General features: G+C 42.4%; 2 protein-coding genes across 19 annotated transcripts; one reads left to right on the forward strand and one right to left on the reverse strand.

The window, feature by feature from the left end:
• Nucleotides 1-1,596: 1,596 nt before the first annotated feature.
• On the reverse strand, nucleotides 1,597-10,357 carry Ttc39d (tetratricopeptide repeat domain 39D). Its single transcript, NM_001191906.1, has 2 exons — nucleotides 10,182-10,357; nucleotides 1,597-3,729 (listed from the first exon to the last, which is right to left on the reverse strand). Exon 2 carries the CDS (start codon nucleotides 3,614-3,616, stop codon nucleotides 1,802-1,804), a length of 1,815 nt encoding a protein of 604 aa, NP_001178835.1. The 5' UTR covers nucleotides 3,617-3,729; nucleotides 10,182-10,357; the 3' UTR covers nucleotides 1,597-1,801.
• A 290-nt stretch (nucleotides 10,358-10,647) lies between these two features.
• On the forward strand, nucleotides 10,648-16,603 carry Srsf7 (serine and arginine rich splicing factor 7). Of its 18 annotated transcripts, none has more exons than XR_015621966.1 (9): nucleotides 10,648-10,778; nucleotides 11,905-12,085; nucleotides 12,420-12,596; nucleotides 12,777-13,237; nucleotides 13,482-13,556; nucleotides 13,638-13,748; nucleotides 14,949-15,002; nucleotides 15,496-15,531; nucleotides 16,310-16,603. XR_015621966.1 is itself a non-coding variant. In XM_087553655.1 (9 exons), exons 4-9 carry the CDS (start codon nucleotides 13,141-13,143, stop codon nucleotides 16,384-16,386), a joined length of 417 nt encoding a protein of 138 aa, XP_087409781.1. In that variant the 5' UTR covers nucleotides 10,648-10,778; nucleotides 11,905-12,085; nucleotides 12,420-12,596; nucleotides 12,777-13,140; the 3' UTR covers nucleotides 16,387-16,603. The 18 variants fall into 18 exon arrangements, 7 of the variants coding, with proteins under 7 accessions (XP_087409781.1, XP_087409776.1, XP_087409777.1 ...); XR_015621963.1 differs by having other exon boundaries at nucleotides 13,638-13,739; XR_015621965.1 differs by having other exon boundaries at nucleotides 12,777-12,883.
• Nucleotides 16,604-17,647: the final 1,044 nt, after the last annotated feature.

Here is a 17,647-nt window from a genome sequence, read left to right on the forward strand (position 1 = left end):
TAAACCATGGAAGTGACCTTTGCTGTTTCCTGTTTTTGAGACAGACTCATGTAGCCCAGGTTAGTTTCTAACTTACTTTGTAACCCAGGATGACCCTAAAACCTTGATCCTTTGTCATCACCTCCCAGTTGACGGGATTACAGATGTGAGAACAGCCTACTACATAAGACCCTGTCTTGAGAAGAAATGGAAAGGGGATGGAGAGATGGCTCAGCAGTTGTAGTGCTTTCCAGATGGACTCATGGTCTGTTACCATTTCCGTTCTCTCTCTCTCTCTCTCTCTCTCTCTCTCTCTCTCTCTCCCCCCCCCCCCTACATTTAATCCTTTGGCCACAACACCCATTAAGTATTAAGATAATTTGTTTTCGCAATCCAAATTTAGGAAACTAAGAGTACACATTATTGTTTGTGGGGTGCTGGGGTTCCAACTCGGGGCCTTGCACGTTAATGACTTTAATGGCAGAGCATAGTTCCCAATATCGACCTCATGTTTTGTTTCCTGTCCTCTGCACAGGTCTGTGTAATGTAGCCCAGGCATGGAGCCTCAGCCTGGGAGCGACAGCATTATAAGTCCGCGCACCCCGCCTGGCTCTTTCCTAACAACTGACTGGTCTGCAAACTGGGCACTAGTGTTATCACTAAGGCAGGTAAAACACTATTGAATCCCAAATCTATAGCTACCATTTGCTCTTCAATGGTTTAAAGGTGTTGAAGAGCCAGCTGGTCTTCAGTAGAAATTACACCTTAGAGAAGACACCAACACAAGGGTTCATCATTTAATTGTACCCTCAACAGCCTCATCTTTTTCCCCTAAAATGTTTTCTTTTTAATCTTTCAGATATGTAAAGTGTGCCTGTGGACACACCTGTGTAGGAGTGTATCTCTGTGCCTGTACCTGTGCCTGTGCCTATGGAGGCCTCAGGCTAATATTAGAAGTTTTTGATTGCTTCTCACTCTTTTAAGGCAGAGTCTCTCAGCCAAACCTGAAGCTCTCAGACGTGGTTCATCTAACTAGCCAGCTTGTTCCTGGGACCCGCATCGACTCCCATCTCTTACAAGTGGGGCTACCACCCACCCATCCACAAGAATTTACCTGGGTTCTGGGGAGCCAAACTCTGGTCTTCATGCTTATGTGGCAAATGATTTATTTGCTAAGCTATTTCCCCAGTCGTCTTGATTTCCTCCAATTATCATCATAGGGTTTATATGTGAATAGACTTCTTTCTTCTCTATTCTCTGGCAAATTAGAAATTCACACTAGAGCTTCCTAGTGCTCCCCATGTAAAAGTGTAAAAGATATTCCTTATCACAGAGGGGGAAATGGTCTTTGCTATAAAAGCCAATGGAAGTGATTGTAAGAGAACCCCTCTCAGAGTTTGTAGTACTCAGTGTGCCATTGTTTCTGAAACAGTCATGACCGAGGTCATTTCTTTACCAGTTAAGCATTCACTGTTATGTGCAAAGCATATTCAGTATCTAGTGGAAGGAGGGCTAAACCTTGGAAGTTTAAAAACTCTTAGCATACTCCCTCAGGACTGTGTCTGCAGTGCACAGCACCTGCCTTTGCTTTTGCAAGAATGTGCGTCACTCCGTTTCTTGGTCCGAGCATTGCATTTTATGGGGAAGGAGGAGGAGAGAGGGCAAAGCAATGGCGTGTCCCTTTCTTAGTTACTTAGCAGGGTCTTGGCAGTTGCCGCTTGGACTTCTGCTTTTCACAGAGGAATTCCTTTTCTACCCACCAATTACTTGACAAATTGCAGATATTCCACTCATACTACACAGAAGCACACTGGATTAAGAATCACTTTTCTAATTTAGCTATCTGTTCAAGGGCAATATGAGCCCTAAACTGTAGCCGGGCCTCCATGGAATAGTCCTTATAGTTCTTTATGTTGTCGAGGTTTTTGGTTGCATTAGTATAGTCTCCTTTCAGATAGTGTAGCATTCCCAGTTCATAGTAGCTATAGGGCACCAGATAGTGGTCGTACTTTAATGACCTTTCCTTCCTGATCACACGGATGAAGTAGTGTTCAGCCTTCAGGTGTTTGCCCAGGTGCTTCAGGCACAGGCCTTTCAGCAAATTTAGCAAGCTCATGTCGTCCACACCATACTCCTCATTTGGATTCTCATTCAAAAGCTCTTTTCCTTTGTCAATTATCATTAGCCAACTTGAAATAAGCTCTATTTTCTTGCTCATGACTCGGAACCCACTCCAGGCGTAGATGAATTCCAGAAGGGGCTGTGCTGTAAACCAGCCCGTTGTAGTACCATAGCGCTGACTCTTCTCAGCAATAAACTTTTCTATCGGCACAGAAGAGCCTAAAAATTTGATTCTCAGGCTATCCACACGTAAGAAGTAGGAGCTCAAGCTCTCGTTTTCTGAGTCCACGGAATCAGGAGGAAGCAAGGCCAGTATTATGGCTTTGCTGTATGTATAGATCGCCTTAGACCACCTGCTGTGTTGAAACAATAGATTGGCATAGTTGTATGCCTGCTTCCAATTCTGCAAAAAAATATGGCACCACATGAGTTCCCAGTAACAGAGGTGATGAACCTGCTTCCATTCATTCTGAGTAATAATGCACTCTTGTAACTTTAACTTTGCACTTTCAAAATTTCCATTTAGCATGTTAAAACGTGCACGAAAAAATTTAAGTACAACACAGTTGGGGAATTTCTCCAGGTAGACCAGGAAGAGACTCTCTGTAGCAGCAGTAGAAGCCTTTTCAACACCAACAACTACACGCACGTAGTTGTAATAAAAGAGAAGAGTGAACACACTTAAGATGTTATTTATATGGGGTTCCGATGCACTGTCGTGAAGCAAAGCCAGCCCCACTTCTCTGTCTCCAGAATAGCCAACCATATTGAGAAGTTTAAGTGATTTTGGTGGAACAAGTGAAAACATCAGATTGAATACTCCAACTCCAAATTTTATCCCTCCATTTAGGTGTCTGTGGGTTTTACTTTGGTTCTCCGGCATAAGTTCTAAGACCTGCTGGCAGTCTTTGTATATTTGATAGCTTGACCCAACATTGACACCGCTTTTAAGGAAGTTCAGCAAACTGTCGTCCTGTATAAACGTTATGGCAGACTTCAAGACTAGACACTCGGCATAGCATACTTCTGCGTGTAACTCCTCCTCTTTGATAGACTTTATTCCCTGCCTACTCACTAGGCGAGATAAAGTCATTATCCTGGGTTTTTTCCGGAAATTGTTGCAGGTTTTCAGAGCTTCCTTTGCAGCATTCATTCCGATCTGGATATCCTGTGGCTCAAAAGTGAGGATGGCCTTGACAACCATAAACATACTGTATATTAGGGCATGATAGGAACTGTTTTTTGACCATGGGTGAATAAGATTGATGGCGTCTGAGAATCTGTTATTTAGAAACAAATACAATCCAGTTGTGCATTCTTCCAAGGAGGACAAGAGGCTCATTGTTGTTGCCACAGGGATAATTTCATGGGCATCCTCAAACTTGTCCTCTGTTTCACTGTCCCTGAGATTGACTGATCTAGTTACTCTTGCCATTCTTTCAGTTTCGCCTTCACTCAGACTAAGGGTATTTAACAGGTACTCGTCATTGTCCTCATGTCTTTGGTACCGTGACATGTTTGCTTCCTTGGTTAGAGGTAGGAATATCTGAGGTGGAGTTGCACTGTGAGTAGCTGCTGCACTCCTGACTGGGGTCTCTTCTTCCACACAAAGCTCACTCTGAAGTGTTGCTGTTAAAATGGAGGCAAACGCAAGACTAGCTGTGAGATGCAGCATAAGGGTATTCTCTATGATCTATGTCAGACAAGGAGGGGATCGCTTTAACATACCCAGAAGATGGATTTCTGAAAAGTTCGTCTAGAATGTGCTAAAGAAAACTAAGCACTAAAGAGTAAACCCTTTGTAATCGGTAGGGTTCTTCTGGACCCTGTTGGTCACTGAACAAATTGCATAAGCTCACGGTTCTGTGTGTTCTGTGGTAGCTGCACAAGCTCTCAGGAGGAGGCAAGAATCTGGTTAGAAACGGTGCCTGTAAAGTTCTCTAGTTCAAGCTAAGGAAGGTGTGTATTGTTCAGTTCAAAGGACAAAGCTTATGGGGGAGTGTTGAAACAAGGTCTTCCCACGTAGCCCTGGCTGTCTTGGAGCTCATTAACTCAGACTAGCCTTAACTCACACAAAGGCACCTATCTCTGCGTCTTAAAAAGACGGACCCCCGTGCCAAGCAAAGAAATTCAACTTTTTTTTTTTGGTTCTTTTTTTCGGAGCTGGGGACAGAACCCAGGGCCTTGCGCATCCTAGGCAAGCGCTCTACCACTGAGCTAAATCCCCAACCCCAGAAATTCAACTTTTAATAAAGGGGGCAAAGGGAAAAAGAGAAATGTTACATTTTTTAAAATGTTGATAAGGACCATCTCAGGGGTGTTATTTTAGAGAAATATTTGGTTTTAAGACTTATGTTTCAATGAATTAACAGCTATAATTAATAACTTCCAGAAAACCATGTGGATAGCACACATCCCTGGAAGACTCTGTTGTGCATGGGAAAGCCATGTGGTGCACTGAATGGCAGTGGGTAATACTGAAACTGTAGCTCAGGGGTAGAGTTCTTGCCTAATGTGCACAGTGCCCTGGGTTATATCCCCCAGACTGCAACCACAGCAGCAAAACAAACCAAAAGCAAAATTGGAAGTAAGGATAAAACTAAGGATAGTGGCTCTCTTAAGGTTATCCAGAGGCACCTAGGTGTTAGCCAGGTTCTGCCTGAGACAAAGTTCGACTCCCCCTGGCCTTTATGAAGCTATTTTCAAATTGGATACTATACTCACATTCTGCACTATAGACTCTCATTCTCCACTATAGACTCTCATTCTCCACAGTTACATTCTACTTTTAATTACCCAGGCAGTCTCTTGCTGGAACCAGATCCCCTGATGCTGGGCAATACAGATCGTCAGCTTGCTCCAGGGATCCCATACAGGTAACTAATACTACTGCCCTGCTTCGGTGGAGTTCTAACTCCAGCCCTTCATCCTGTGCAGCAGCATTTCAACCCACTGAGCCATCTCCCCAGCTCTTGTTTTGCTTTTTGGGGGACAGGGTCTGTACTGGCTGGTTTTGTGTTTCAACTTGACGCAAGCTGGAGTTATCACAGAGAAAGGAGCCTCAGTTGAGGAAATGCCTCCATGAGACCCAGGTGTTTTCTCAATTAGTGATCAAGCAGGGAGGGCCCAGCCCATTGTGGGTGGTGCTGTCCCTGGGCTGGTATCTCGGGTTCTATAAGAAAGCAAGCTGAGCAAGCCAGGGGATGCAAGTCAGTAAGTAACATCCCTCCATGGCCTCTGCATCAGCTCCTGGTTCCTGAACTGCTTGAGTGCCAGTCCTGACTTTCTTTGGTGATGAACAGCATTGTGGAAGTGTAAGCTGAATAAACCCTTTCCTCCCCAATTTGCTTCTTGGTCATGATGTTTGTTCAGGAATAGAAACCCTGACTAAAACAGAGTGTTACAACATAACCCTAGGTAACCTGAAACTGTTGTATAAATCAGGCTGGCCTAGAGCGTCCCAAGATTTTCTTTCCTCTGCCTCCCGGCTGCTGGGTTTATAGGCATACAGTACCATGCCTATAGAATTGGATTTTTCCTGCTTATTTATTTATGATGTTAGGGGTAACACCTACAGCCTCATGAGTGTTTATTACTGAGCTACCCTCAGGCTCTTGGAATTTTAAGTATTGTTTGGGGGTTGGGGAGACTGATGACTGAACCTACGGCCTTATACATGAAGAAAAAGCTGTCTCGTGCTACAGCACTGAACATATGGATGCTCAAATCTCTTATATAAAGTAACATTCAGCTATGCACACTCTCCTGAGGACTTTAAATCATTTCTAGATTACTTGTTTGTTTGTTTTTTAGAAACTTTATTCATTTTATTGATTTATTTTTTCAAGACAGGGAGTCTCTGTATAGCTATGGCTGTCCTGGAACTTGCTCTGTAGACCAGGCTGTCTTTCTTTCTTTCTTTCTTTCTTTCTTTCTTTCTTTTTGGTTCTTTTTTTTTTTTTGGAGCTGGGGACCGAACCCAGGGCCTTGCGCTTCCTAGGCAAGCGCTCTACCACTGAGCTAAATCCCCAACCCCCAGGCTGTCTTTCAACTCAGAGATCTACCTGTGTCAATGCTGGGATTTAAAGTGCGCACCACAACTACATTACTTACAATATAAAGACTGTGTAAATAGTTATACTGTTATTGGATAGGGCAAGTCTGTACATATTAAGAATACACACAAATTTTCCTGTGTGCGTGTGTGTGTGTGTGTGTGTGTGTGTGTGTGTGTGTGTGTGTGTGGTTTGTTTGAGACACGGTTTCTCTGAGCAGCCCTGACTGTCCTGAACTCACTCTGTAGACCAGACTGGCCTCAAACTCAGAGATCTGCCAGCCTCTGCCCCCAAGTGTTGGGATTAAAGGCATGCACCACAACCACCTGGCCCAAATATTTTTTTTTAATCTCTGTCTCTTATTCTTCCATTTTGTTTTAAGATAGAGCCTCATGTTACCCAGGCTAGTCTCAAACTATGTAGTGATGGATGACCTTGAATTCTTGACCCTTCTGCCTCTATATCCCAAATTCTGAGATGATAGGTGTGGGCCATGAGGCCAGCCTGCTCCTCTTTTGATTTTTTTTTTTTTTTATTTTAACTTTTGGGACAGGGTCTTACTCTCACTGTGTAATCCTGGCTGGCCTGGGATTCTCAATGTAGACCAGGTTGACCTGGAACTCAAGAACTCTGCTTGCCTCTGCCTCCTGAGTGGTGGGATTTTCCTTAGAAAATGGTGTTTATTATTATTTTTTAACTAAATACATTTAAAATTTAAAAATACACACACATGGGCTGGAGAGATGGCTCAGTGGTTAAGAGCACCCGACTGCTCTTCCAGAGGTCCTGAGTTCAATTCCCAGCAACCACATGGTGGCTCACAACCATCTGTAAAGAGATCCGATGCCCTCTTCTGGTGTGTCTGAAGACAGCTACAGTGTACTTATATATAATAAATGAATAAATAAATCTTTAAAAAAATACACACACACACACACACACACACACACACACACACAGGTCATGTAGAAGTCAGAAGAAAACTTGCACAAGTAGGTTTCCTCTCAACAAATGGGTCTTGGGGATCAAACTCAGATCTTCGGGGATGGCAGCATCCCTTTACCTACTGAGCCATCTTGCCAGCCTTTTTAACATCTTTTAAAGACAGAATCTCCTTCAGAGCTCTGATCGCTCTATAATTCCCTGCCTACAATAGGCTGGTCTCAAGCTAGCTGTAACCCTTCTACATTTACCTCCCACACGCTAGGATTATGAGCACATGCTGCCACACTTGGCTGTTTATTAATTTACGGCAGAATCAAATCATTTCTAGGGTCTAGATCAAAGAAAGTCAATGGTCTTTAAACTGTTTCTCTAAGTATGGCCCACAGCCAGTTACAAAGCTTCCACAGGTAAGTCCTATGTCTAAGGGTCAGCATCTCTCATGGAGAAATCTTGAAATTTACATTGTCCACATTATCCTAAACAATTTTGTAAACATTAAATTATTCTGTAAGAAAATTTTAAGGAGTTTCACTTGAAAAGGCTCCAAGAATTGTCCTGTTTTAAACTATATACATTTCCCCTTAGCTTCGCCGTTCTCTCCTTCCCAAATGGTACTGAATAAACTGTTGAATCCTGAGCCTAGTCCAGCTCTGTAGTTAGAGCGTTAGTCAGTTCCGGTCCTGCTCATCAGCTTTCTTCGGAGAAGGAAGAACATGACTGATTCGTTGAGGGCATCAAGATTCCTTTTACTTTTTTTTTTTTGGTTCTTTTTTTTGGAGCTGGGGACCGAACCCAGGGCCTTGCGCTTCCTAGGTAAGCGCTCTACCACTGAGCTAAATCCCCAGCCCCTACATTTTTTTAATATAACAAGGTGTTCCTCAGAAAACCTGGCATTCCCTGGGTTGTTTTAAACCTCTAAGCATCCTCTGCATTCGTTTTCTTCTTCCTGGTTTTACTATCACATTCTTACTTCCCCACCCTACGGTCTTCCATGCCCTGGGGCTGTCCTCAAACCCAGAGCTCTCCTGACTCAGCTGGCTGCATGCTGGAATTACAAGCACAAGCTACCACGCCCTGTGTGCTGGAAGGTGGTCAAAGCACTCAGAGCTCCTCAGTATTGCTCTCTCTACCTTCAAAGTTTAGAACTGCATGGAGTGCATGTATCGTGCTGCTAATGAGAAATTCATTTTTTATATATGATGAAATTATACATTCCATGAACCTCTCCTTTCCAGAATTTCTAAAAGCATTCTGGGAGATCAGATGATCGTGGTTTATAGGGAAATAATGAAAGTATGTGGTTGATCATGGATATTTAGAGCAACCTTCTGTGAATATGTACTTGGGTAAATAGATCATACATAAATACACATTAAAAGACCACTGTTAGAGCTTTTTTTTCCTGAGGGGCTGTAGACATTGGCTGTCCTAGAACTCTCTGCGTAGATCAGGCTGGCCTCAAACTCAGAGATCTGCCTGTCTCTGCTCCCAAATGCTGGGATTAAAAGCCTGTGTCACAACCACCCAGCTAGATTATTTCTTTGTGTTAAAAAAAGAGAGACAGCTGTACAAAACATTTAAACTGCTTGTCTTACTTTAGGATTTTCCTCATCTGACTTAACAGTCACAATAATTTAAAAATGAAACTAAAACAGTGAACAAAGCAAGATTTAAAAGTAAGCTTTTTAGGCTGGAGAGATGGCTCAGTGGGTAAGGGTACTGACTGCTCTTCCAGAGGTCCTGAGTTCAAATCCCAGCAACCACATGGTGGCTCACAGCCATCTGTTTTGGGGATCTGATGCCTCTTCTGGTGCATCTGAAGACAGCAACAGTGTACTCACATAAATAAAATAAATAAATAAATCTTAAACAAAACAGCTAGACAGGGAAAACTATATTTAAAAAAAAAGTGATCTTTCCCCTTGCCTTAGGTACTAGGTGAAATCACCACTAGTCTGGTCTACAGAGGGAATTCCAAGAAAGCTAGGGCTACTCAGAGAGACCACCATCTTGAAAAACAAACAAAAAACCAACCAAACGAAAAAGTGTAATTAATTAGACTTTATGCAATTGCTATTCCTTCAAAGAGAATATTTTTTTTTATAATTATTGCTCAATGATTTTCAGAAGAGAAGCAGATAAAATAAATCAGGGATTGGGGATGTAACTCAGATTAGAAGAATATTTTGCTACCATGAAAAGAAGCTCTGGGTTCTATACATAGTAAATCTGTGAGAGGCCAGGATGAACTGCAGGAGACCCTGTGGCGAGCAAACAACGGCTAGATTGAGGCAGAACAATATACTGTGCAGAGTTTCTATTTTCTTGCCAGAGATTTTTGTTGAGACACTCTATAAATCTAAATATTTGAAAATCAACATGCATATACATTGATAGCACTTAAGAGTCTCATGCTTTATTGACCAAATAGGACTCCTTTCTCTGCACTCCACACCTGTATCTACACAAACCGAATGAATGAAAAAGATGAAATTCCTCTTTTATGTGTAAAATTTCCAACCCCTGAGTATTCCAAGTAGTTTTGATGTAATGTCTGTTGTTTTGGTTTGTTTGTTTTTTGGTGGTTGATAAAAAGAACTTAACTATTTTTAGAGCTGAATTCTGGCAGATGCAAAATTCAAAGGCAGATTTTAAGCAACTCTAACATAAAGAGTTTCACTTGATATGTATTGAGTGGCTGAGGTGTAAGGTTTTAAGTAAAAATTCAAACACAACTTTAAAAAAATCCAAATCATTAGAAGGTAAAAATAAATTTGTGCTTCAGATGCAAGTAATTTAAGGATAGTCTCGGCTCAGTTATGCTTGCAAACTTTTACAGTTTTGCCACAATTTTTAACATTGCCAGAAACCCCTCCTCTCCAACTCTATCCCTTTGTTTCAGCAAACTCCCAAGGATTCAGATCAAACTTGGTGACAAATTAGTGACTGACAGTGCAAATAGGAGAGGTATTATCCAAAATCCCTGTGGGAAGTCATCACTTTTGAGGCCTGTGACGCAATGCCCACTAGGCATAACTGTGGAGTAAGGGGGTATTTTCACTCTGGTCATAATTTAATTACCTCTGTTGAGCCTTAAAGATCACTGAACAGCAGACTAGGCCAGGTACCCCAAACCGAAAGGTGGCGACAGCGACATCAGCGTTTAAATTTTACAGACTTTCACAGAACGGTCTAATGTACCCGTACTAAGGTTACTGTCGCTGTCAGTTCCTAGATTAAAATGAAGAGATAAAAGGGTTGGGAGAGAGAGGTTAGGAGGATCCTTAGGGTTCAGGAAAGGGGAAGGGGAGGGGAGGGAGCAGGAGACCGCCCGGAAGGCCACAGGTTTCTGGGCGAGATCCTGGCGTTCCCATGGAAACGTATCCCTCCGCCCGCTTCCAGAGTCGGTCTCTCAGTTCCCTCCGCTCCGCCTCTAGGCTGTTTCCGCCCAGCTCCTTTGTGCCGCGCAGAACGTTGACAGAACGCATGCGCAAAAAAAAGAATCCCCGCCCGCCGCATATATAAGCTCGAATCCGGCCTCTTCCTTGTAGTGCCGCCGGGATCACTGGCAGAGGAGGTTGTGTAGCCGCTTCCGTGCTACTCGCGCTGTGAGCATTGCAAGCTAGAGCCGAGTACGCGGGCCGGCCATCATGTCACGTTACGGGCGGTATGGAGGAGGTAAGCCGCTAGGGCCCACGGGAGGACAGTGCTGTCCTCCGACTGAGCAGAGCGAGGCCGCAGGGTCGGAGCGGCGGTTGGAGACGGTTATTCCGCGTGCGTAATGGCGGCTTAGGCGCACGCCGTACGAAGCCGGAGGCCGCGGGGGCGGGGAGTAGGAGGGAGAGCGGGACTGGAGGGCATGTGTGCCGCTTAGGGCCCAGGTACTGGGGCATTTTGGTCTCTTGGACAGGCTGAAGCCTGGCGGGGTCGCCGCGGTGGCGTTGCCATTCTCCGCGCTGCCGCCCGCCTCCACCCCCCCGCCCTCGGCGGCCGCGGCTGCCATTTTGAGCACATTGACGACTGTGGTGGCGCATTTCCTCAGCGCTTTCCCGCCACTGGAGCGGGGAGATCTGGGCGTTAAGATTCGGGTTGGGTTGGAGACGGAACGAAACTGGCAGCTGCGAGCCGCGCGTCGTCCAACAATTGGTCGGATTTTGAGGAGTAGCGTGAAGGAAAGACCGTTGCAACCAGCGGCTTTTTTCCCCCCTTTTTTTCCTTTGCTGTTTCAAGCGTGGCTTCTAGCTCTGGGGCGGGGACTTGGATGAGCCTGCGCCTGCTGTGGAAGATGGGAACTGGTTCGGCCCTGCTCTTCACTATGGACCTCTCAGCAGGCCGGGCTAGGAGAGCCCGCGCGCTGGCGTGCCCGAGGCTGCCGGGACTGGGGGGCGGGGCCGGGCCGGGCCGCGGCCCACCTCCACCCCACACCCCTTTCTACCACGATCCGTTGCAGAGATTTCCAGCGTTTCCGTTCTCTTAAGAACGCCAGAACTTGGTCATGAGTCTGGCTTTTAGTATTTCACGGTGTAAAATTTAGCACTTGGTGAAGACCACCAAATAAAGGGAGCCAGACGCGGTGGCCCTACACCTTTGGGCCTAGCTGCCTCTGGATGGCTGAGGCATGAGAGTCAGTTAAGCAATGTATAGATAAAATAGTGGCTCCGTGGTAGAGCACTTAGCGTGCCTCAAGGTCTCCAAAACAAAACATGTAAGTTGCACAGCCCTTTCAGGATAGTCTGTTTAAAAGAAATGAATTCAAACTTAAGACACATTGAATAACATTTGTTCTGTTTGCATTTTTAAACAGAAACCAAGGTATATGTTGGTAACCTGGGAACTGGCGCTGGTAAAGGAGAGTTAGAAAGGGCATTCAGTTACTATGGGCCCTTAAGAACTGTATGGATTGCCAGAAATCCTCCAGGATTTGCCTTTGTGGAATTTGAAGACCCTAGAGATGCAGAGGATGCAGTTCGAGGATTGGATGGGAAGTAAGTGGGTTGCTTTTCAAATTTCTTTAAAATATTCCCACGGGCTAGATAGTACTCTTGGTGCTAATCATAGACTGTGGGGTGGACCTTATTTTTAGTGTTTCCAGCCTGTGGGCCTGGGACTCATCAAATAGCTCAGGTGGTGGTTGGAGCTGTCCTGCCAGCCTCAAATGCCTGCCCTTCAGGCACTTGATAACTATAAGATTTAGGACTAAAGGTAGAATTGGCAAGAATTTGTAAACAAAAGACAAAGCATGTGGAGAGCCTGAGTAGTTGAGGTTTAAATTTAGAAGTCACACGTGTATTCTAACATTAGCATTTTCTTGTTTTGTAGAGTGATTTGTGGTTCTCGAGTGAGGGTTGAATTATCAACAGGCATGCCTCGGAGATCTCGGTTTGATAGGCCACCTGCCCGTCGTCCCTTTGATCCTAATGATAGATGCTATGAGTGTGGTGAAAAGGGACATTATGCTTATGACTGTCATCGCTATAGCCGACGAAGAAGAAGCAGGTATTTAATTGATGAAGGAATGGTTGGTATTCTAGTTAATCAAAGTAATTCTTTTATTAGCAAGGCAGAAACTAGTGTTTTTCTATAAACTTGAATGTTAATTGTACAGGTGTATTTTACAATTTTTGTTTAATTAAAAATGTTAATATATTAATAATCAACCTGGTCAAAACCTTTCAGGTTTCTTCGTTTGAGTCAGTCGCCTTGATTCAGAATGTCACGAGCCTTATGATATCATGCTGAGGCGCCTTGCAAATCCGACAATTAAGATCCTCCTAGACCTTGAGGTGATCAGCATAAGAGGCCAGATCCCCTCGAGTCATCTACACCTAGCTTCACCTTATTCTTTAAAGGGCAGAAAATTTGAGTCGGTGATCGCCGTAACAGTAAATTTGGCTTACAATTGGGGCCCCCCTCCGCTTTAGAAAGAGGAACACCAGATTGACCACATTCCCAACTAGAAAAATCTTCTTGCGTCAATCAAGCCTCACCTGGCTCTTTTGGCTGTCAGTTTGATCGTCGTTAGATTGAAGAAAACATCTAGATGCAGCGATCGGCTATAGATACTTCTAGATCATCTAGATCTACTAGACCTACTACTAGACCATGGGCCAAAGAGGGTCGACCTGCAAACTTGCAAGGTTTATTTTAATACACATTATGGTGTTTTATATTTTGTAATTCTAAGTTGTAATTCAGCTTTTAACAAATCTTTTTTTAGGTTAGTAAAAGTAAAAAAAAAAAAAAAAACTAATAGGCCCAGAGTTTTTCCAAATGAGATACTAAATTTTAAAATAGTTTTGAGATTTGATTTCAGCAGAGGTACACAAACACTAAAACTAAGTTATCATCTAATATTTTGTATTTTTCTAACTTGAAAAATAGGTCACGATCTAGATCACATTCCCGATCCAGGGGAAGGCGATACTCTCGCTCACGTAGTAGGAGCCGCGGTAGGAGGTGAGAAATTTGTAAAATTCAAAATTTAACAGGAGGAAAAAATACGACAAGATGGGCTTAAGAACTGCTTCTAATTTTTAGGTCAAGATCAGCATCTCCTCGACGATCAAGGTCCGTGTCTCTTCGTAGATCAAGATCAGCTTCACTCAGAAGATCTAGGTCTGGTTCTATAATAGGATCGAGGTATTTCCAGTATGTAGCACATTTTTCCTGCTTACTAGTAGATGGATTGTCGTGTCTTTAGTATCAAGGCAGGGTTTCTCTATAGCCCTGGCTGTAGACCAGGCTGGCTTCGAACTCAAATCCACTTGCCTCTGCCTCCTGAGCACTGGGATTGAGCCGCCACCACTGGATCCTGACTGGATTGTCGTCATGTCTTAATGACACAGTGAAGTATCTTAATTCAAATGGGGTGCCTCTGATACTTGAGTATGCACACTTGTACTCCTAGCACTTGGACTGAGACTGAAACCAGGAAGATAATTTGGACCTAGGGTTGGAGGACAGAAGAAGAGCATAGTGAGGTACACATCCCACCTCAGGACAGATTTTAGTGAACAATCTGGGCAGGCATGATGCTACCTTGGTGAAGAAGATGGTGACAGAGCTTGCCTCCAAGCTTGATAAAAGACTAGGAGGGAGACAGGATCTGCCTGCCTCTTAATATGAGATTAAAGGTGTATGCCATCGCAATAGCTGAATGGACTTTTTCTTTTTAGTTGTTTAATGAGACAACAGTCCTTGCTCTGTAGACCAGGCTGGCCTAAAACTCAAAGGGACTCACCCGCTTCCACCTCCCAAGTTCTGGGATTAAAGGAGTATACCATCGCCATCTGGCCTGAATAGGGGGTTAACCTTACATTTGGATTCAATGTATTTAAGTCAACTTGAGTCCATTGTAAGAAGTCCTTTAAAAGTTTTTGTTTTTTATAAATAATTTGCACTACAGATGAAAAGCAGTTGTGTATGAAAGTCACTTTACTGCTGTTTAAAACTCATAAATCAATTTGAGAAAGTTATTGAACCCATCTTTAGATAGACTTAATTATAGGGTCCCAAGATTTTCAAAAGATATGGTCAGCCTAACTTGGTTTGACAAACGGAGCAACTATGATAACAAGAATAAAGTCAGCTCAGCAGTTGGATGGAACCACTTGGTGATTGTGGTTATTAGTGTTAGAAAGTGGGACTGTTGTGTCTTTGTAGGCGTAGTGACCATACTGTGTATGGTGGAGGTAGGCATCTGAAATAGTGGTTCTTAGATTGGATCCATGTGAGAGGCAAGACTTGTGCAGTAATTGTTTCTACTCTTTCCTATCCTATCTACTCTCTGGGAAGGTGCTTAGTTATAAAGGCATTCTTGTAATTGTGTCCCCTTTCCTTTTTATTAAGATCCCGCTCAAGGTCGAGATCAAGATCCAGGTCTATTTCACGACCAAGAAGCAGGTAGGGTCAGACTATGATTTAGTGCTCTTGTAATTATATAGCACCAATATACAAAGAGTTCAAAGTGTTGAAAATTATTGAGAAATGGGTGTTAGCCCAGTGCTCGTGTTAAGTACAAATACCTGTACCTTGTTAACCCAATTGAGAACGTCATTTATATATGGCCTATTGCTTGGCTGAATTTATGGAGAAATTAATGTTATATGACATTTTACTTTGGAGGTAAGAGGCCCTAAAAGTTGTAGGTTCGTAGAGAAATGTGCTTTATAGAAAAATATATGTAAAAGGACTGTAATTATACAGCAGTTCACTCTTTCCTGGAAATGTAAGCCCTTTAAAATTGGCTTTTTAAATGAAATGAGACTGGTACTGAAATTTTAGCTGTAATGACATTTTAGTTGTAAAGTAATTTGGGGGTTTGTTTTGTAGTAAGTTTAAAAAGAAAAGATTGGTTGGTGCTTTTTCTTAACTAGAATTTCTCATGTTTTAACAGCCGATCAAAATCCAGATCTCCATCTCCTAAAAGAAGGTAAGCTAAATGTTTTGTTGCCAAGTCTTGTCAAAACGTGGCCTCTTGGAGAACTATAACTTGCCTACTCTAATCTTTGAACTCTTTGGAAAATTGGTGCTGTATAGATTGGGAATATTTTTAAATGATGGCTTTTTTTTTTTTTGGTGTGTGTGTGTGTGTGTGTGTGTGTGTGTGTGTGTGTGTGTGTATTAAGACTTAAGTTAGGAAAATTTAAGGTGTTTTATTTAGTCTTGAGTGTCTTGTAGCAATGTAGCTTAAGGAACATGTTTTTTCTCATGTAGCTGGAGAAGATGTGCATATGACAAAATTATGAAAATAGCTGCAAATTGAAACATTACAACTATATTATTCCTGCCCAAAGCCCCTTGATGACTCCCCAACTTTAAGTAATTGTCCTTTTTAATATAGCCTTAGTTTTTAACTAGAATGGTTCTGAAAAGCCAAATTCTGGGGCTGGAGAGATGGCCCAATGGTTATTAAGAGTGCATACTATTTTTTACAGAACAAGTAGAACCTAATACCTATGTCAGGTGGGAGGACTGATTGATACCTTTGACCTCTCCAGGCACTTGAATTTGTGTGCACAAAGCCCACATACATAATTTAAGAAAAATACCAAGCAAGGTCAAAAGGGGATGTGTACATTTTTGTGTAATAGGTCTTTGGCAGAAGGAATGTGATCCTGTGGATGTATCGAAATACTGAATTGCTGTGACTTGAACACAAGGAGCTTCATTACACTAATTGGTTCCAAACTTAATGTTTTTCTTTGTAGTCGTTCCCCATCAGGAAGTCCACACAGAAGTGCAAGTCCAGAAAGAATGGACTGAAGTTCTCAAGTTCACCCGTTAGGGAAAAGTTATTTTGTTTACATTATTATAAGGGATTTGTTATGTCTGTAAAGTGTAACCTAGGAAGGTTCATCAACCATCTAATCAAAATGGATCTGGATTATTACTCTGTAAAATTCACAGCAGTAAATATTGTTTTTGTTGAATGTATTAACATCTTATGGTCTGGAAATGTAGGTTTTTATTTGACACATTTAAATAAAATGTTTCTAACTAGATGTTTTGATTTGTGTTCAATATTAATACTTTTTCAATTGGGTAAGCATCAGACAAGTTTAACAATCAAGAAAATTGTTATTGACCATATTTCTATGGCCTGTATTCAAAGTTTAATGGTGTTGGTTAAGTATTAAACATCATTAACTGTTCTATACATAGCACAGGCCAGGATCTGAAAGGACTTTGACATTTTCATTTTACTCTTGTACCTTGGGTAAGATGATCTTTGAGTCCTCTTAAGAGCATGAGTGCATCATGGCAGATCCCTAATTAACTGGGAATTGGTGTTAACAATCTCAAACTGTCAAGCTCAGAGGGACCACTGACAGGAAATAAGCAGAGTTACTGAAATGTCAAGAAGTAGAAACTGGTTTTTAGAGGCTGAGGTTTTAGTAGTATAGTTTTTCAGACTATTTAAGTTGGGATGATTCTGGTCAATGTACTTTTTTTTCCCTTTCAAACAGCCAATTTAATACCAAAAAATGCATGTTTGAGGAATTGTCTGAATTTGGAACAAAACCTTGTAAACCAGCTTTGCAAAATTATTCAGCCCCAATATTCTGTTCTTTTGAATGGATTGCCTTATCCTGTGCAAAAACCTGTTACTATCTGAGCTAGATTTTGCAGTTACTGACGACATTGTTCTATTTTGCCAAGCTGGTATAAAGAAATGTCAAGCAAAAATGTAAAAGACAAAGCAGTTTTGTAAACCTTACATATTAGCATTTCATGTAGCTAAGGTTTGTTACGTTTTTGTTTTGGGTTTTTCCTCCTTTGGTAGTGTCTGGTAGACCTTAGAATGGTGTAGACAGTAGGTTCTTATTCAGACTTTAAATATATTATGCATAATAGGGCAGTAATGATCATTTTCGAGTTTTTTGGACAAGCTTTTTACTATATTTCTTAGCCTTGGTGTAAAAATAATAGTACAGGAGTCTGTCCTTGTCTATATTTTAGGCTTTTTCAATGAAGTTGTCTAATAGTACTGCAACTTGAATGCATACTGGTCTGCCCCAAGTTTATCTGGCTGAGTGGTCACTAGT

This window comes from Rattus norvegicus, chromosome 6 (assembly GCF_021556685.1).
Source record: "Rattus norvegicus strain SHRSP/BbbUtx chromosome 6, alternate assembly SHRSP_T2T, whole genome shotgun sequence".
Lineage (NCBI taxonomy): Eukaryota > Metazoa > Chordata > Mammalia > Rodentia > Muridae > Rattus > Rattus norvegicus.

Excerpts from the sequence above, each read along its gene's own strand:
- Ttc39d (NM_001191906.1), bottom strand. The coding sequence starts at position 3,616 with ATGTCACGGTACCAAAGACATGAGGACAATGACGAGTACCTGTTAAAT.
- Srsf7 (NM_001039035.2), top strand. The coding sequence starts at position 10,751 with ATGTCACGTTACGGGCGGTATGGAGGAG. Across the intron at positions 10,779-11,904 it reads TTACGGGCGGTATGGAGGAG|AAACCAAGGTATATGTTGGT; the intron begins GTAAGCCGCTAG and ends ATTTTTAAACAG. Across the intron at positions 13,557-13,637 it reads AGTAGGAGCCGCGGTAGGAG|GTCAAGATCAGCATCTCCTC; the intron begins GTGAGAAATTTG and ends TCTAATTTTTAG.